Genomic DNA, 20,241 nt, shown 5'->3' on the forward strand with positions numbered 1-20,241 from the left:
TTTTACGTATAATGTATTGTACTTTGTTACTTATAAAATCAAGTTTGCAAGTCTAAAAAGAAAAAGGCAACTATCTTAAAATTTGGATTCTATAAGCTTATTTTAGAGGTAAAGCCACTTCAATGTTTTCTAAAATAATTATCTCGTAGTTTAACTATTTCATAATTTTTAATAATGATCTAAAGTCAAAATGTATTTTTTTTTTAATCTTCACCACATATACATCTTCACCACGATACTCATTTATGATCTTTCACATGTCACAATAATTGCTAATTGGGTGTTTATACATTATAACAAATAAATAGTTTATTATCATGTAAAATATATCATATACTAACATGTAACAAAATTCTAAGACTTGTTTAGTATCAATTGTAATGATGTTTTACAAATAGATTTTATCGTATTCAATTAACAGAAATTACTTTTATCTTCGTATAAATCCAAACTGGCCAGACATCCAATTATTTTACAAGGTAAATTATTCAAACAAAAAAAAGAACTAGAAGAAAAATAAATTATTGGTTGAACTAAGTGAAAAGGAAAGGCCAAGGTTAATGTATTTATTTATTTATTTTTAGAAGAAAAAAATGCTAATGGTAAAATGAATAGTAGTAATTGACTATTTCAAGCTTTGATAATGGAAAAGGAAAAATTAAAAGCAAAAACTAAAAACAACGCAGCCCTTTCTTTTCTTTTCTTCCTCAAAGAATCTCTCTTTCTCTCTCATAGACATTTCCTGTCTTTGTAAATTTCACCAGATCATTTTCTTCAATTTCAAAGCTATTCCAACTTTTTTGTGTTTCCAATACAACATAAAACCGTGCTACTTCTCGGATCGTTTGATTTTCTCTTATTGTTTGCGTAGTGAGAGAATTGAAAGAGCGAGGAAAAGATTAAGTCGGGGAATGGGACAAGCGTTTCGCAAGCTCTTCGATAGTTTCTTCGGCAACTCCGAGATGCGGGTAGGTACTTGCAGAAACGCGCTATCAATTTCTCATTTAACCCAGAGTTGGATTCGCTAAAATTGTACTTCTGATTTTTCTGAAATTTTTTGGTGTTGTTATTTTGTTCTGGAATATAATGAAGTTTATCGGCAGGAGTCAGCTTAGATTTTATCATTTCATACGCTTCAAAGTTTGATTGTTCTGATTAGAAGTGATTATAAACAGAATTTGCATATCTGGTTTATGAATTGGAAATCGCTAACTATTTTCATAATTGTTGGTTCTGACTCTAAAAGTTGATCAAGAAACCGTTGCTAATTAGTATAAATGTTGGTCTGAGTTTCACATGCACTTTAATTATATTGTTGATTCTACTTTGTGTTGTATAGTATATCCAATAAGTCCACTTATGAAGCAGTTTTTTGAAAAAGAATTTTGAGCTCCTCAACCAGATGTAGCATCTTAAACAATGTGACATCTCTGATTATTTAGTGCTAATGGTACACGAACAGCAAATTGTATTATGTATTACATAGTGCTTTGTTATCTAGCTGAAACATGTGAACTTGGAGAATGCTACATGCTTGAATATGACGAACCAGCTAGGTGGTATATCAGCTGACGTATTAATTCACTGGTCTAGGCAATCAAACTAATAGTACATGTGTTGAGTTCACTTTTGTATTATGTAGTCGATATACTTATTTGACCAGTGTGTTGTATTATTGCCTATTAAATGTGGAGGTAGATTGGGGTTACTATTTTGTAGGTCCATCCTCTATCATCAGATTCAACATCCTTGTAGATTGTTGTCTTTGATCCTTTTTATTACTGCCAAACAAAATTAATATGAGTAGATGCTATGCTACTTTATGCTAAAAGGTTAACTTCATATCATAATCTCAATTGTCTTAGGTTGTGATGCTTGGGCTGGATGCTGCTGGCAAGACAACTATACTGTATAAGCTTCACATTGGAGAGGTTTTATCAACTGTTCCTACCATTGGTTGGTTTATATATTCTTTCCCCCCCTCCCTTTCAGATTATCTCTTGTTATTGCATTATAGCCAGTATGAGGCATTATGTGGTTATGCATTGAACACAACAAACTGAGTTAACAACAGAGTGGCTGGTGTACATTTTGAATTTGATGATGTTTAGTAGGATTATCAATTGTGATTTGTGAATAGTTATACTTATACGTATCCTTCTCCTGCCATGAGCATTGGGTACAAGTTCCTGTTTCATTTTATTAAACATCAACTCGATGTGCTCATAGCAACACTTGGCTGCTTTGCATTTGGGTTCTTGTTGTTGGTTCAAGGTACCATATGATTGATATTGTTTCTTCAAGATTTCACAAATAATAAGATTTGCGTAAGTGATCGACAATTGATAGAATCTGGTCTGCATCTACATATGTGCATGTGCTTTGTGTTTCTTCTGCTGGTTTTTGGGGCTCATAAGTCCTGAAGAAGAATTGAATCTGATCAAAGTTGTTGCTATTATGCAGGTTTTAATGTAGAGAAAGTTCAATATAAAAATGTGATCTTTACCGTGTGGGATGTTGGTGGGCAAGAGAAGTTGAGACCGTTATGGAGACATTACTTCAATAATACCGATGGGCTGGTAAGGTTCAATTTTTTAGCAGTATACTTCTTTTGACTAGTTATTGTTAAGTTAGGTGCATCTTTTTTTTTTGAGGAAAGTTAGGTGCATCTTAAAGATGCCAACAACATAAGTCGATAGAGAACTGCAAATATAATTTCACATGTTCTATGAAGCAACATGTTTGAACCCATATATTTCCCAAACGAACAATACCTGGAAAGCTTGCAGTGAATTAGCACCTCAAACGCCACTCTATTGCTACTGCACCTTGCCCTTCTTGATGTGCCTAGTTTACCAATCTATATGTTTATTAGTTCTGTAACATCTAGTGGAGAAATATCAGTTTTACAGGAAGGGAGACCCATGGCGACGGACAAATTTTGTCAGTTTTGTTTCTGATATAATGTGAGAACTTGTTTTACTGGATAAATATGAACTCTTGGGATCTATGCCTAGTTCTCGGTTGAAGAAGGATGTAGCAAACTCTTGTTCGTGGATCTGAATTTATATGAATGTTGTGGTCAAGAAGTGAAGATTTTTAATTTTTTTCTATGAGATGTTCTTCACTTTATTTCAGTGCGAAGTGTAATGATACAATTTTCATAATTATGTCCTTTCTTCTTGGTCGTATGAACTCCATTCCCCAAATTTTCCTTGATGCCAACTCTTCTGTGATGCAGATCTATGTTGTTGACTCTCTGGATCGAGAGAGAATTGACAGGGCAAAGGCAGAGTTTCAGGTTTATTTTCTCTTGAATGATACATATGTGTATGCCACATTTTCTACAGTTGCATTATTTTGAGTTGATTATTATATTCCCAGGCGATTATCAGAGACCCCTTCATGCTTAATGCTGTTATATTGGTCTTTGCGAACAAACAAGACATGGTAAGCATCTCTGTCAATCTCTTAACAGCGAATTTAGATTTTTGGGAAGGCAATGTACTATATGTACTATGGCTTTTTTGTGTATCATCCAGTTTGGTTTGGCTGTGGGAGAAAGAGGTAGAAATGCGGGTCAGAGGATAATTAACTTTGAACTTCATGTCTGAAAATTTTGAACAAGAAACTGAAGATTAGGTTTTGTGACTGAGGTCATCGTCAAGATGAAGATGGTCGATGATGGAATAAATTCTAAGTAGGATGAGTAAAACGGAGAACTTTTATTATAATTATCTATATATTTTACTGCTACGTGATGAACCACCTACACATGTTAGGATGTAGATTGCCATTGAGGAATATATATACCAATTCACAGTCTTCCTCGATAACTTTTCAACTGTCTCCCTTGTTTACATTGTCTCTCTAGGTTACTATGATTCTTAGAAAATTCTATCATTGACAAATATAGATACATTTCCTTATCAATGTATGATTCTGTAATACTATTACTACTAAGAAAATTATGAAAAATGAAGTTTAAGTGGGTAGCTTAAGAGACGATCATGAGAGTGCGATCTTATGTTCACACTCATATCGTGACTTTGTACATTTGACTGGGTCTAATCTAGTCATAATATTTTCTGTGATTTTTTGTTTTGTTTGGGTTAACAAACTTTGTTCACCAAATGTAATAGGGAAAATCATATTTTCACTCTGAGACCCAATTCTTATATTGTGTGTATAACTGGTTGAAGTGGTATGCAGTTCTTATATCCATATGCAATGGGCAGATTATAACCTGGTTTGGTTCTGTTTGTCTCTGACAAGTCTGTTTTTCCATTCAGAAAGGCGCAATGACCCCTATGGAAGTTTGTGAGGGGCTGGGCCTTTACGATCTTAAGAATAGAAAATGGCACATACAAGGGACTTGCGCCCTCAAAGGGGATGGGTTGTATGAAGGGCTGGACTGGTTATCAAGCACTTTAAAGGAGCACAAGGCTGCTGGATTTTCTTCGGTGGGCCCTTCGTCGTTCTAACAAGGTTGAGTCTTGTTTGTCCTACTGAACTCTCTGGAAACCAGCAAGCTTGTTTTCACAGTTACAACTTGCATATACTCTATTTTGTAGGTTGAGATTGATACCAGAATGAATCAAATCTGTATATTGCAAAAGCCCGAGGTGCTTAAAGAAATGCTGCCCCTTTTTCCCTTTGAATCTTTTTGCAGTGTATTAGCGTACCAAGGCCTCTAACAACACTTGGATTATGTGTTTGTATGATGAAAGAAAACGCAAATGCGTTTATGTAGGAAATTGTTGGAGTCGTTCATATTTATAGCTGATAGCATCTTCTTTGGAATGTTTAATTTTAGCATCCCTCCAGTTGCTAATGCTCCATAATCCAACTCCAACGCTAACAAAAATATTGATAATATTTATTTTGATTTGGGTTTGGGTACCATCTTATGGATCTTAATACATGAGAAGGTTCACACTAAATATTGATTGCTATTCACATGTTAGTGGTGACTATTGATGACATGATATTTATATTATTAGAGTTTTATTTTGTGCATCTATCAATACTTACAATATTTATGAAGCATGTGCTCTGTGGGATCAATAGGTGATACAAATTAATGCACTAGTCTAAAATATGGAGCAACTCATTACATAATCATATATAATAAGATTCTGCCTATTTATTCAAGGTCTCTTTTTTATGTTTTTATTATATATATATATATATATATATATATATATATATATATATATATATATGGGAGGGATCCATGGAGAATACTACATTAATAGAGAATAGAGAATTCATCTCTAGCGTTAGATCTACAAAATCCAACGGCTACAAGAAATTGGAATAAATAAAAAATAAAACCAACAAAAACGCTGAAAATAAGAACACTCCGAAATTTTACTGCCCAGAGGGTGTAATTGGAGCAAAAATGAGGCGGAAAAAACAATGAGAGAGGTAAGAGGATTTATGCGCTGAAAGATGGAGATTTATGAGAGGGAGCAATAATTATGTCATGTATGAAAAAGTAACTGTAGTTGAAGGAATGTATTTGGTCAAAAAATGTATGACATACTTTGTACTTCAAAAATTGTTTAATAAATGTAATGGGTATAATATATAGAGATTTAGAAAAGTGAATATTTTAGGCAGATAGTTTTAAATACTTGTGTAAATTGATATATTATCACTTATATATTTTAAATTTTTGAACGGGTAGTTTTGATTTCGGGGGTGTTATTTTTTGTTGTAAATTCATCATTTGCAAATAAAGGATAATTTTTTTTTTCATCCTTTAAATTCTTTATTTTTTTTCTTCATTTTTTATAAAATAGAATTTGACATTTACTCATTGCTCATTTTCACTACAAAAAATGGATAATATTATTATCTCTTATTTTTTTCATGATAAATTTATAATAAAAAAGAACACATGCTTAGTGTTAATCAGAGCTACTATTAAAACAATGAGAGCCGGTATTTTGGAAATTTTATCCAGTTCAATGATCGAAAGTAAGTTAATTACGCATAAAAATAAAAAATGAGTCATGTTAATAAACTAAAACTAAGATTAAAAAGTGTATTTAATTAATGATGTCCACTAATTAGAGCTACTATTAAAGCAATAAGAAGAGCAGGTATTTTGGAAAACTTATCTAGTTCAATGATCGAAAGTGAGTTAGTTACGCATAAAAAGAAAAATTGAGTCGTGTTAAATTGTTAATAAACTAAAACTAAGATTAATAAGTGTATTTAATTAATGATGTCCACTAATCAGAGCTACTATTAAAGTGAGTTAGTTACGCATAAAAAGAAAAACTGAATCGTGTTAATAAACTAAAACTAAGATTAATAAGTGTATTTAATTAATGATGTCCACTAATCAGAGCTACTATTAAAGCAATAAGAGCGGGTATTTTGGAAAATTTATTCAGTTCAATAATCGAAAGTGAGTTAGTTACGCATAAAAAGAAAAAAATGAGTCGTGTTAATAAACTAAAACTAAGATTAATAATAAGTGTATTTATTTAATTAATGATATCCACTAATCAGAGCTACTATGAGAGCCGGTATTTGAAAAACTTATCCAATTCAATGATGGGAAGTGAGGCATAAAAATAGAAAATGAGTCATGTTAATAAAACTAAGATTAATAAGTATATTTAGTTAATGATGTCCTTCCCAATCCCAACCACTCGTTTCCCTCTTTCCCTTCACTCAAACAAAATATCACATCACTCCACATTTCGGATTCTTCTTCGATTCTATCTCACAAAAAAATGTGAGTTTCACCCCAAATCACAACCACCAGAGCAAGACATGTCTTCATGCCACTCTTCCACCATGTTTATCGGTCCCAGAACTTCCATACTTATTCGGAAAAATCGATTTTTCATCGGTAAGTCTGCCAAGTTTCGCTGCGTTTTGGGTCCAATTCTGCCGGAATTCGCTGTCACGGCGTCTCTGAGTTCCGGAAACATGATCGCCGCCGCCGCCGGATCGAGCTCGGCTCATGGAGCCGTGACGTCAGCTATCACGCAAGTGGCGGTGACGGCGGTGGCAATTGCTTCTGGCGCTTGTCTTTCCACGAAGGTGGAGTTTCTGTGGCCCAAAGTTGATGAGAAACCTGGTAAAGTTTATATGCTTTTGACTCTTATTAATTAGCTTATAAAGATATACTGAATTTATGTATTGAAGCGAATTGCAAAGCTATAATGATATATCAGTTGAAGGATAAGTTTCTAGCCTTTATATTAGGTCAAATGTTGATGTTTGTGCTGATTTTATTTTTTTTTGGTTTGAAACTGAAAATTTTCTGATGACCTGATAGCACCGCGAGTCACTTCTACCTGCTTACAAGTATGTCAAGTAACCAAAATATGTTAATTTGCTGAATCCATGGCACTATGCTACAACTCTTAATTTTAAGGGTCCATAAAGTAATACTGCGGTTACTCCTACTCAGTATGATGGTTGCCACGTGGCATCTAGTACATGAAATGACCTTTTTCTTATAACTGATGAACACTGACCAAGAAATATAACACAGTGGGTTGTAGAGAAGTGAAGATTAAGTACTTGGAAAGGATTTCTGACCACTGCAGTTGGTATAGAAACTGGAGAACGTTATAGCTTTGTTTGATAGGACATAACTTCAGAAATAAGGTGGATTAAGATATAAGACGACCAGTTCCAGGAGGTACAAATTAAATAAGAAAAAAGAAAAGAGACACAGGAAAGAAATCCCAAGGCCCACAGCAGCACGGGCTTGCCATGGTTTCAATCCTATATGTCAGATTTTTTGTGGATTTGTCATGCCATATATGTCAGAAAGTATTTTTTCTTATGCTGGATGATTAGGTTTATCCATTTAGTTGGATTATAGTTGATGAATCCATAAATGAATTATACACCACTATAATTTTGTTAGTTCATATAATTAAAGAATCTATCATGCGATTAGCAACTCAAATTGATGTTTCAAGTTGTTTGCCATGTTGAAATGAGAGTGCACTTTTGGGCAGGATCTCATATTCTTGATGGAGTAGATGTTACTGGGTATCCCATATTTAATGATGCAAAGGTTTGCCATCTTCACTCGTTTATGTTATTTGCTCCTAAAATATTCTGCTACTGTAAGCCACTAAGATTCTGAACCTGTGAAGGCAGGTGCAAAAGGCAATTGCATTTGCAAGGAAAGCCCATCATGGTCAGACAAGAAGAACAGGGGATCCCTATTTATCCCACTGTATTCACACAGGAAAAATTTTAGCTGTTCTAGTCCCATCATATGGTAAAAGAGTATGTAATCCTCTTTCCTATAATTTATTTGCATTTTGTACTGCATGATTATCTTCTGAATGATGCAAATTTCCCAAGTAATTAACCTATGTGGACAATTAAGTTGCATGATTTGAATTGCGTCCTTATGATATAGGTGAATCATGAATCTTAAAAACTACTCTGTAAGCGACAGGCAACAGGGTTCAATAATTGGATTTGGGGCTTCTTGTCTATTATATTTTGTGTGCAACTGTATGTCTGCCATTTTCTGGCCTGTGATTCATATTTGCCTATTCATCCATATTCAGAGGTAGTTAGTGCTCTTTATTCAGGCCATTGATACAATTGTAGCTGGGATCCTCCACGACATAGTTGATGACACTTGTGAAAGTTTGGACAGCATAGAGCGAGAATTTGATTCTGATGTGGCAAAGTTGGTTGCTGGAGTTTCTCGTCTGAGCTATATTAATCAGGTATAGCACTTAATGTACATATCCCGAACTCCAGAGCTCTCTCTCTTTAGTAGCAAGGTATCATAGGTGAAAACACCTCTGAAGATATGGTGCTTGAAATTGTCTTGCCAAATAGATTGTGGACTGTGATGATGAATACCTAAAAATAGCCATTTGCCCTATACTTTTTTTTACCACACAAACATTCATTTTTTTTTAACTGCCATGATTTTTTCTTTATTTTCCTTTTTTGTATTGACCATGCTCTGCACTAACTAACACTGGCAGTTACTTGTTTTGCAGCTACTACGTAGACGCCGCAGGATGAGTGTAGGTCAAGATACACTCAACCATGAAGAGGTAAGAAAGCAAGTATGCCATGCCAAGTATTAACTAAAGGGTTGCTCATTGAATCAATGATTCTGTGACAGCCCTTGCTGAATCACTTTGTTCATACAGGATCAATAGATTGGTTGAGGTTGCAAGATGAGAGTTAAGCAAGCTCTATTTTCTTTCTGCTGCCAAAATAAATGGCATGTCAGTTAAATATTTTCTTTCTTGACTAGGCTTGCAGTTGCCAAAATATACCAGAACCAATATCATGGTGTAGACATTGACTTTTTAAAACTAAACAGACAAGCTAATATGTGCTCAAGATGGCAGTATTATTATTGTGAATATTGCTCTTTGTTATGTGTTTGATGTATGATATTTTTACATGATCCTTATATTATTCTTTTATATGGCTTCCTGATACTTCAGATATTTACTAGTACTCAGTGCAGCATGATGCTTTTTCATCTCTCTTGTGACTATTTGAGTAGCTCTTTTGGTTATGCAAATATCGTTATACCTGAATAAATCATATAAATAATTTTACATTGCTAACCTGATGAATATGGACTGGGTGAAATAAGGTGCTGAACATAATTTGTGATTTTAAACCTCATTGAAATTGATGATTCATTTGTCTCATCTTTGTGTAGGCAAATAATTTACGAGCAATGTTGCTGGGCATGGTTGACGATCCACGTGTCGTTCTCATAAAGCTTGCAGATCGACTTCATAATATGAGAACTATGTACATATTTGAATTTATGTTACTTTTTCATTGTCTCTATGTTCTACATGGCTTGACATCTATAGGATATGTATTTATATGTACTACTACTATGTTCATTTTACCAGTTTTAGTTTTCTCTTTTTCACATTTTCCTCAGCAGTGAAAGCTAATTTTCTGCCGTGTAGTTCGAATTGTCACATAAAAACACAGGATTCGTTATTTATAGCCTGTGGAACTTATGTATGTACTTTCTTGTAGATATGCTTTACATCCCAGCAAAGCCCAAGCTGTGGCACAGGAGACGTTAGCTATATGGTGCTCACTTGCTTCCAGACTAGGTCTGTGGGCTCTTAAAGCTGAACTTGAAGATCTGTGCTTTGCTGTCCTTCAGGTTAAACCTAATTAATTATCTTTTAAATATTTTGTGGAAAAGGACAAATTCCAGAAATAGATACGTTTGATCGTCCTCGTGTAGTAAAGCCTGTATGTATTTTCATATTGCAGCCTAAAGTGTTTCGTCAACTGCGGGCGGACCTTGTATCCATGTGGAGCCCTAGTAACAAAGGCAACTTAAGAAGAATATCAACAAAGTCAAGTGGTGTTGTACACTTTCAAGAATGTGAAGAATTTGGGGATTTGGATGAGGAAAATACAAGCATGAAGGTACAACTCTTAGATGCTAAACCTAGATGATATAGAGAGTTCTTTACTACTTTGGTTGTACTTGCATGAGCTTACTGATTCAACCTCTTCTTGGATTTTCTACTGCTTCGCTTCCTTATTATACATTATACAATTATTGTTTCTTGTCAATTTGAATTATAGCCAGTGATAATATGATCAGATATTCATTAATTACCTAACCTACTAAACAGTCATGAGGTATATGTAACTTTTGTTTGCTGCTATTATAAAAAAATTCTCCCTGTTTTATGTGGAATTAGTACCGGCATGATTAACTGGTTGCTGGTGTGCCTTATTGGTCCTTTGTACTAAACAGTCTCGCTTGTTCTCAATCTGCAGGTTCTTTTGCAAGCTGTGCTTCCATTTGATCTCTTATTGGATAGAAAAAAGCGTGTAAATTTTTCACACAATTTTGAAACATGCTCGGATACTCAGAAAAAACCCAAAGTTGTGAGGGATGCTGGTGTTGCGTTGGCATCACTCGTAGTTTGTGAAGAAGAATTGGAGCGAGAATTATTTATTTCAACGTCGTAGGTTCTTCTATCTAATGCTATAAATTGAAATTTTCGTGAACCTAATTTTCAGCACAGTTTGTTAAGTGCCAGAAGTTTACTTTATTGCCAATCCTGTCCTGCAGTTATGTTCCTGGCATGGAAGTATCTCTATCTGGACGCTTAAAAAGTTTGTATAGCATCTACAGTAAGGTATGGATGGGATTCTGGGGTGTTACAAAGATACAACACAAAATTGTTCAGTTCTTTCTGAGGTTTGAGTTGCAAAATACATGAGGCAGAGGTATGTCATGTAAAGGAAAGATAAACTGGACTTTGTAGAGGAGTGGAACCTAAGATTAGTTTGCTACTTTTAGCGAATATATTGACCTGTGTACTTCTTTTTAGTTTTTGAATTGTTTAGTTGTCCTCCCACTCCTAGCAACTCCTTATTCACGAATCTGTATATATTATGTTGTCTCTACTCTAAGAAATTAGTTTTGATTGATGATTTATCAGTTAGCTGTTCTCATCTAGCTTTTGGCCAACACCTGCTGTTTTTCATCTTACTCTGTAGATGAAAAGAAAAGATGTCGGAATCAGGAAAGTATATGATGCCAGAGCCTTGAGGGTTGTTGTTGGAGATAAGAATGGGACTTTACATGGGCAGGCAGTTCAATGTTGTTACAATCTACTTAACATCATACACAAGTACATATCAAGAATTTGCCTATCTTCTTTTCCGCCTGCACATTTCTTCTCATTGTGTGGTCAAAGGTGATACTAATTGGTTATCGTCATCTTTTCATCTCCCCAGACTTTGGGCCCCAATCGACGGCGAATTTGATGATTACATTGTCAACCCAAAACCAAGTGGTTACCAGGTAATCTTTTTTTATAATAAAGTGTTCTTCTGTCTTGTCAGGGAATGCTTCTTGCATTTTGTTTCTTTTTTACTTCTCTTGATGACGGATTTCCTTGGTCTCAGTCGCTTCATACTGCAGTACAAGGGCCTGACTCTTCTCCTCTTGAAGTTCAAATAAGAACAGAGGTACAATTTGCTTCATATTCTTACTTAGTGGGTGTTTGGCTAAGCTTATTCAAAGAGCTTATAAGCTCCAACAACTTGTAAGATGTAGTTTTTCAAGAGCTTATAAGTTGTCAAAGTGTTTGGATAATTGAACTTACAAGTTAGAGAGAGAATCTTGTGCTAGAGAGAAAATCTTTGTTAGATTGAGAAAATGGAATTAACAAACCATGGTTGAATAATATCTGTAAAATGATTGTTGCATATAAGATTATGAAAAATAAGTTGGGGTAGATGAACTTATTTTTTGGGAGCTTATTCTTACAACTTATAAGCTGTTTATAAGCTTATTTTGCCAAATACTTTGAAAGAGCTTATAAGCTCTTAAACAGCTTATAAGCTGTTTTCAAGAGCTCATAAGCTCAGCCAAACACCCTCTTAAACTAGCTCATCTCAGGTTCTTACTGATGTCATTTTCTTTGATTTAGAGAATGCATGAGTATGCTGAACATGGGCTTGCTGCTCATTGGCTATACAAGGAAACTGACAATATATTGCCGTCAAAGATCTGTGTAGATGATTCTAACATTGGGGTCTCTTCAGATTTTTCTGAGAAAATAGAAGATCAAGCTTCTGTTGACACTGATATGCTACAAAAATATAGCTCACTTAAAGTAGGTCATCCAGTTCTTAGAGTGGAAGCTGGCCACTTGCTTGCTGCAGTTATTGTCAGGTATGAGTCGTATGACCTCACTCACGGATCAACCAAGACCCATTACATTAACTTTTCTACAGGTCAGTGGAATCTTTATATCAAAGCTCTGATTCTGAAACCGAACTGTGATTTTCAGCATAGATAATGATGGAAGAGAATTGCTTGTTGCTGTGAGTTTTGGTCTAGCTGCTTCTACGGCAGTAGCTGAAAGAAGATCCCCATACCAAATAAAAAGATGGGAAGCTTATGCAGATCTATTTAAAAAGGTGCCCATTTAAGTAATAAAATACACAAATTTCATTGTTAAATGAATAAATCATAAATAGTGATGTACTTTCACCTTTTTTTTTTTTTTTTTTTTTTTTAATTAAGTCCTTAAACTTTTGTTTGTAAAATCCTGGATTTCCATTTATATTAACATTAGGTCATTGTTTTTGGGGTAGCACAAGGCTTACTTTTAACATAAATTGAATTTTAATATCTAATTTTAATTCAAATAAAGTATAGGGACATGAACTAAATATGAAAAAATAAAAGGTTAGGGGCCCAATACAGAAAAAACATGAAGCACTCGCATTTTTCCTTGAATAGTAGGTGGCAGTATTGACGGGTAGCATGATTTAAGTTTTTTTTTTTCTTTTTTTTCCAAGGAGTTTAAATATTATTACGATATTTAGCATCACAGATGCTTTTTCTTGTCAATGATGAAAATTATTCTTGCCTTAATTCTCTATTGCGAAGCTCTTATAAGTTATAATATGCTCCCTCCGTAAATTGACTGAATAGATTAATGCTTGCCCTCCCCTAGTCCTGATTTATTTCTATATCCTGAATCTAGTATTACAACCCGATTTTTCAAGAATTGAAATATCGGTTTCCCTTTGACATATTGTAGTTTTTCTCTCTGGTTGCATCTTACCAGGCTGCTTACTTTTGGTGGGGCATTGTAGAAATACAACTAAAATGAATAAGGAGGAATGACATATCGTAATCTAATGTTGTCTTAAAGTTTATCAAAGTTCCTTAACAAGATTGGATTAAACAATGGAATAACTATGACTGTATTCACGCTGATAATTCCAATGACTTTAAAATTAGATAGATCACTAGAGTTCAGCAGCTTTTTGGTTATTGTGACTGATTTGTTTTTTTTTTTTCATTTTCCAGGTATCGGATCAATGGTGGTGTGCACCGGGACACGGAGATTGGTGTACTTGCTTGGAAAAGTACACCCTTTGTCGAGATGGTATATACCATAAGGTAACTTGAATCCTTTTTTCCTTGTCCTAACAACATGTTGTGTTTTGACTAGCTAAAGAGGGGTACTAAAACAGCAGTGTATAATCTACCATGCAGCAAGACCAATTTGAACGACTTTTGCCTACTTTCCTCCAAGTCATTGAGTTGACAGAGTGGGAAGAAGCTGAATACTGGGCTGTTGTGTCAGCTGTTTTCGAGGGGAAACCGACTACTCCATCTGTATCCAACTCAAATGAGAAGCCTAGCTCTGCTTTTAAATCGGCTTTGCTGGACACTGACATCAACAACAAGGTACAGCTGCTGAGAACAATGCTTCAATGGGAGGAGCAACTGCGTTCTGAAGCAGGGCTACGGCAACTAAAGTTCGACAGAAAATTTAGGAATGCAGAGTCATTTTCCCTTGGGGAAGTTGCAGTGGTGTGCTGGCCGCACGGGGAGATAATGAGACTGCGCACTGGTAGCACGGCCGGTGATGCTGCTAGAAGAATAGGATTTGATGGGAAGCTTGTGTCCATAAATGGGCAGCTGGTATTACCCAACACAGAGTTGAAAGATGGGGATGTGGTTGAAGTCAGGCTGTAAATAACCCCGATTCCAATTAGAGAATCCATTTTAAAACTTCCATGTATATTTAGGCAGCTGCCATTGTACATTGTAAATTTCATGAAAACTTCAGCTCAAAGTGGAAACGAAAAAAAGAAAGCAAGTGGAATTGATTTTTTTTTTAATTCTTTGTTATTTTATACATTTATAATTAATATATTTATTTTGTATTTTTAGAATTTTGTTTGAGACGGATAATCAACTAAAGTAACAAATTATATTTGATTATCTAGATATTTTATAAACCTAAGGCAAATCTTTTTATAGCCCATTTTTTATGAAACATAAGTTATATAGCCCCTCCTTATGAAACATAAGTTAAACAACCCTTTTTTGCTGAAAGCACTATTATACCCTTATTTATTTTTTATTTTTTTCTCACAAAATAGACAAACAATTACAATCCTCTCTTCTCTCTCTCAATTTGAATTTCACGTTTTTCATCTTCAAAGAAAAAGAAGAAGGGGCGGCGACTGTGAGCATCTTCACCACCCGTCGTCGCCGCCGCCGCCGCAACTCCGCCGTTGCCATCGAAGCCCAGCCAAGCCCGCCGTCGCGCGCTGCGATTTCCAGCAGCGCGATTTCCAGCCAATCTCTTCCTCTCTCTCTCTCTTTCTCAAAATTGTAATTTACAGACATAGCTCGCCGAAAAAAATTTTGCTCGCCCAACTCCGTCGTTTGACCCGTCGCCGTCGAAGCGCATCCATGCTTCGTGTTGTTGCTCCGTCGTTGTCGAAGCCCAGCTCACGCACAAACGCCCCCGTCAACGTCTGCCGCTGCCGAAGCCCCACTTTTCCGTTGCCAAACTAGGGCTCAAAGTTCAGCCCTTGTCGTCCAACCCGTCGCCGACCCTTGTCCGCCGCTGAAGCCCCATTCTCCGCCGCCGAACTAGGGCTTAAAGCCCAGCCGCTGCTGCTGCAATCCGCCGCCCAGTTGTTGTCTGTCGCGAGTACACGATGGAGTACTCGATCGTGTACTCGATCGATCGTGATCGAGTACTCCATCGAGTACACGATCGAGTACTCGCCAGAAATTATTTTCTTCTCTTTTTTTCTTCGCTAAATATGTGTTTTGTAATGTGTAGGTTATTGCAATTTGTAATGTTGGATTTCATTGCGTAACTATATGCATTGACTTGAGTGTGGCTATAATATTTGATGATTGGATAATAATTTAGTTGATTATTATATTTGATGGTTCGATTATAATTTGCACAAGCGTATAATTCGTTAATAATTAAATGCAACATAATTTTGATTATAAATCTCGAGAAAATAAGTAAAATTAAAAATTGTGCAAGATGTACACCGAGTACTCGATCGTGTACTCGATGGTGCCATCGAGTACACTGAGTACTCGATGGTTCCATCGAGTACACCACCGAGTAATGAAAAATAATTATATTTTTTGTATTATTTTTTGGATTAATTAACAAATAAAATATTACGTCGTTTGTACTCTAAACAATGAAAAAAAATTATTATTCGATACGATACTCGGTAGTCCATCGAGTAGACCGACTACTCGATGGTGCTATCGAGTACACGATGACCGACTACTCGATGGCGTTCTCCATCCAGTACTTCATCGAGTAGTGAAGAACAATGATCGACAGAACACCTCATATCATTAAAAATAACGAGAGAAATAGTAAAATTGAAGAGCGAGGGAACGCTTCGTATCATTAAAATTCACGAGAGAAATAGCGAAATTGAAGATCGTTCTTCACTACTCGATGGAGTACTCGATGGCGTTCACCATCGAGTACTCGACCGAGTAGTGAAGAACAATGGCGATTTTTTTATCAATTATTGTGATTTCAACCCACAATCCTTGTTTATAACGTCAACGGGAGTATATTTGGATATTATATAACATGGGGTGTGATAATCGATGAACACGTGGCATGTATCCTAAGTTTGAACATAAAAGTCCACACTATGTCTTATGAAGTAGATATTCTACACTTCAATCATTTACTCTAGTGCAATAGTAAAATACACTTAATACTTATATTTTTCACCATATTTAGCATAAACGCGTTAGTTAAGAGCGAGGGAACGCTTCGTATCATTAAAATTCACGAGAGAAATAGCGAAATTGAAGATCGTTCTTCACTACTCGATGGCGTTCACCATCGAGTACTCGACCGAGTAGTGAAGAACAATGGTGATTTTTTTATCAATTATTGTGATTTCAACCCACATTCCTTGTTTATAACATCAACGGGAGTATATTTGGATATTATATAACATGGGGTGTGATAATCGATGAACACGTGGCATGTATCCTAAGTTTGAACATAAAAGTCCACGCTATGTCTTATGAAGTAGATATTCTACACTTCAATCATTTACTCTAGTGCAATAGTAAAATACACTTAATACTTATATTTTTCACCATATTTAGCATAAGCGCGTTAGTTAAGAGCGAGGGAATGCTTCGTATCATTAAAATTCACGAGAGAAATAGCGAAATTGAAGATCGTTCTTCACTACTCGATGGAGTACTCGATGGCATTCACCATCGAGTACTCGACCGAGTAGTGAAGAACAATGGTGATTTTTTTTTTATCAATTATTGTGATTTCAACCCACATTCCTTGTTTATAACGTCAACGGGAGTATATTTGGATATTATATAACATGGAGTGTGATAATCGATGAACACGTGGCATGTATCCTAAGTTTGAACATAAAAGTCCACACTATGTCTTATGAAGTAGATATTCTACACTTCAATCATTTACTCTAGTACAATAGTAAAATACACTTAATACTTATATTTTTCACCATATTTAGCATAAACGCGTTAGTTAAGAGCGAGGGAATGCTTCGTATCATTAAAATTCACGAGAGAAATAGCGAAATTGAAGATCGTTCTTCACTACTCGATGGAGTACTCGATGGCGTTCACCATCGAGTACTCGACCGAGTAGTGAAGAACAATGTCGATTTTTTTTATCAATTATTGTGATTTCAACCCACAATCCTTGTTTATAACGTCAACGGGAGTATATTTGGAAATTATATAACATGGGGTGTGATAATCGATGAACACGTGGCATGTATCCTAAGTTTGAACATAAAAGTCCACACTATGTCTTATGAAGTAGATATTCTACACTTCAATCATTTACTCTAGTGCAATAGTAAAATACACTTAATACTTATATTTTTCACCATATTTAGCATAAACGCGTTAGTTAAGAGCGAGGGAATGCTTCGTATCATTAAAATTCACGAGAGAAATAGCGAAATTGAAGATCGTTCTTCACTACTCGATGGAGTACTCGATGGCGTTCACCATCGAGTACTCGACCGAGTAGTGAAGAACAATGACGATTTTTTTATCAATTATTGTGATTTCAACCCACAATCCTTGTTTATAACGTCAACGGGAGTATATTTGGATATTATATAACATGGGTGTGATAATCGATGAACACGTGGCATGTATCCTAAGTTTGAACATAAAAGTCCACACTATGTCTTATGAAGTAGGTATTCTACACTTCAATCATTTACTCTAGTGCAATAGTAAAATACACTTAATACTTATATATTTCACCATATTTAGCATAAACGCGTTAGTTAAGAGCGAGGGAACGCTTCATATCATTAAAATTCACGAGAGAAATAGCAAAATTGAAGATCGTTCTTCACTACTCGATGGAGTACTCGATGGCGTTCACCATCGAGTACTCGACCGAGTAGTGAAGAACAATGGTGATTTTTTATCAATTCTTGTGATTTCAACCCACATTCCTTGTTTATAACGTCAACGGGAGTATATTTGGATATTATATAACATGGGTGTGATAATCGATGAACACGTGGCATGTATCCTAAGTTTAAACACAAAAGTCCACGCTATGTCTTATGAAGTAGATATTCTACACTTCAATCATTTACTCTAGTGCAATAGTAAAATACACTTAATACTTATATTTTTCACCATATTTAGCATAAACACATTAGTTAAGAGCGAGGGAACGCTTCGTATCATTAAAATTCACGAGAGAAATAGCGAAATTGAAGATCGTTCTTCACTACTCGATGGCGTTCACCATCGAGTACTCGACCGAGTAGTGAAGAACAATGGTGATTTTTTTATCAATTATTGTGATTTCAACCCACATTCCTTGTTTATAACGTCAACGGGAGTATATTTGGATATTATATAACATGGGGTGTGATAATCGATGAACACGTGGCACATCTTTTGATATTATGCTTTCAATCCACGTTTTTTGTTCGTAACATCAACGGGAGTGTATTTGGTTATTATAAAATACGATCGATGATAATTATTATCGTTATTACATGTTTCATTTCAACATGTGACACATCATTTGATTTTTAAAATAAAAGTCCACACTATCTCTTATGTAGTATATATACACACTTCAATCATTACTCAAGTGCAATAGCTAAGTACACTGAATATGTTCATTTTTCTGTGAATTTAGCACAAACACGTTATTTAAGACCGGCGAAATGCTTCATATAATGACAAATCTCGAGAAAATGAGCAAAATTAAAGACTGTTCTTCACTACACGATGGAGTACTCGATGATGAACGTCATCGAGTAAACCATCGAGTAGTGAAGATCAATGATGGTTTTCTTTCAATTATTTTGATTTAAGTCCATGTTGCTTGTTTGTATCACCAACGAGAATTATTATCGGTATTATATTTTTCATTTCAACATGTGACACATATGACAAAATTGAAGATTGTTCTTCACCACTCGATGGAGTACTCGATGGTCAACACCATCGAGTACTGAAAAACAATGATGATTTTTTTTCATTTATTAATTATACACTTATTTTACATGTAATTATTAACTATTATACGCTTGTACTAATTTTGATCGCACCATTAAATATGATAATCATATAAAATTATCATCCAATCATCAAATATTATAATCCACCACAAATCAATTCAAATTAATATCAAAATAGTTTAGTTTTCAAACAAAACATATAGTTATATAACTCAATCTTCTAGTCATTCTTGACTATGCGTATAGATACTCAATGACATCCACCAATATTGCAAATTGCAATAACCTATACATTGCAAAATACATATTTAGCACCAACTTCCCAAAAACAATAATAAAAAAAGAGAAGAGAAAAAAAAAATCTGACGAGTACTCGATGGAACACTCGATCGAGTACTCGATTGAGTACTCGATGGACAATCGAGTACTCCATCGAGTACTCGATCGAGTACTCAATCGAGTACTGGACGCGAGGGTTTGAACAATGCGGCTTCGATTAGAACTTGGGACGCGTGGGTTGGAGCTTGAGACGTGATTCTAAGGTAGAGAGAAAGAGAGATGTGATTTGGAGAGATTTGGGACATGATTCTAGGCTAGAGAGAGAGGGAGAGGCGTGATTAATTGGTTTGGCAGCCATGGCAGCCATGGTAGAGCTCGAAAATCAGCCATGGCAGCCATGGCCAATTTTAGAGGAAACAGTGGGGGCGAACGACGACGGGCCGGCAGCAGCGGGGACGGACGGTGACGGGCCAGCGGCAGCATGGGTGGATTGCGGCGAGCTGGCGGCAGCAGGGGCGGATGGCAACGGGCCGCCAGTGGATGGCGGCAATGTGAAGAAGAAACATGAAGAAAAAAAGAAATGTGTATAAAAATAATATATAAAATGTAAAAATA

The 20,241-nt window shown here is 35.5% G+C and overlaps 2 protein-coding genes across 5 annotated transcripts; both read left to right on the top strand.

The window, feature by feature from the left end:
• Window positions 1-615: 615 nt before the first annotated feature.
• LOC130993283 (uncharacterized) lies at window positions 616-4,810 on the top strand. 2 transcript variants are annotated; one of them, XM_057918115.1, is made up of 7 exons: window positions 616-968; window positions 1,866-1,956; window positions 2,464-2,579; window positions 3,242-3,301; window positions 3,385-3,450; window positions 4,293-4,488; window positions 4,575-4,810. In XM_057918115.1, exons 1-6 carry the CDS (start codon window positions 912-914, stop codon window positions 4,482-4,484), a joined length of 582 nt encoding a protein of 193 aa, XP_057774098.1. In that variant the 5' UTR covers window positions 616-911; the 3' UTR covers window positions 4,485-4,488; window positions 4,575-4,810. The 2 variants fall into 2 exon arrangements, with proteins under 2 accessions (XP_057774098.1, XP_057774097.1); XM_057918114.1 differs by having other exon boundaries at window positions 623-968; window positions 4,293-4,810.
• Window positions 4,811-6,576: 1,766 nt separating this feature from the next.
• Window positions 6,577-14,730, top strand: LOC130993284 (uncharacterized). 3 transcript variants are annotated; one of them, XM_057918117.1, is made up of 17 exons: window positions 6,577-7,102; window positions 8,022-8,056; window positions 8,143-8,274; window positions 8,589-8,729; window positions 9,012-9,068; window positions 9,695-9,789; window positions 10,030-10,162; window positions 10,276-10,434; window positions 10,795-10,985; window positions 11,093-11,159; window positions 11,524-11,657; window positions 11,764-11,830; window positions 11,935-11,997; window positions 12,462-12,706; window positions 12,825-12,954; window positions 13,856-13,948; window positions 14,045-14,730. In XM_057918117.1, exons 1-17 carry the CDS (start codon window positions 6,643-6,645, stop codon window positions 14,528-14,530), a joined length of 2,688 nt encoding a protein of 895 aa, XP_057774100.1. In that variant the 5' UTR covers window positions 6,577-6,642; the 3' UTR covers window positions 14,531-14,730. The 3 variants fall into 3 exon arrangements, with proteins under 3 accessions (XP_057774100.1, XP_057774099.1, XP_057774102.1); XM_057918116.1 differs by having other exon boundaries at window positions 6,578-7,102; window positions 7,998-8,056; XM_057918119.1 differs by having other exon boundaries at window positions 6,579-7,102; window positions 8,139-8,274.
• The last annotated feature ends 5,511 nt before the right edge of the window (window positions 14,731-20,241 follow it).

This window comes from Salvia miltiorrhiza, chromosome 7 (genome assembly GCF_028751815.1).
Source record: "Salvia miltiorrhiza cultivar Shanhuang (shh) chromosome 7, IMPLAD_Smil_shh, whole genome shotgun sequence".
Classification (NCBI taxonomy): Eukaryota; Viridiplantae; Streptophyta; class Magnoliopsida; order Lamiales; family Lamiaceae; genus Salvia; species Salvia miltiorrhiza.

Excerpts from the sequence above, each read along its gene's own strand:
- LOC130993283 (XM_057918115.1), top strand. The coding sequence starts at position 912 with ATGGGACAAGCGTTTCGCAAGCTCTTCGATAGTTTCTTCGGCAACTCC. Across the intron at positions 969-1,865 it reads TCGGCAACTCCGAGATGCGG|GTTGTGATGCTTGGGCTGGA; the intron begins GTAGGTACTTGC and ends CAATTGTCTTAG. Across the intron at positions 2,580-3,241 it reads TCAATAATACCGATGGGCTG|ATCTATGTTGTTGACTCTCT; the intron begins GTAAGGTTCAAT and ends TCTGTGATGCAG.
- LOC130993284 (XM_057918116.1), top strand. The coding sequence starts at position 6,643 with ATGATGTCCTTCCCAATCCCAACCACTCGTTTCCCTCTTTCCCTTCAC. Across the intron at positions 8,730-9,011 it reads GTCTGAGCTATATTAATCAG|CTACTACGTAGACGCCGCAG; the intron begins GTATAGCACTTA and ends CTTGTTTTGCAG. Across the intron at positions 11,831-11,934 it reads CAAAACCAAGTGGTTACCAG|TCGCTTCATACTGCAGTACA; the intron begins GTAATCTTTTTT and ends CCTTGGTCTCAG.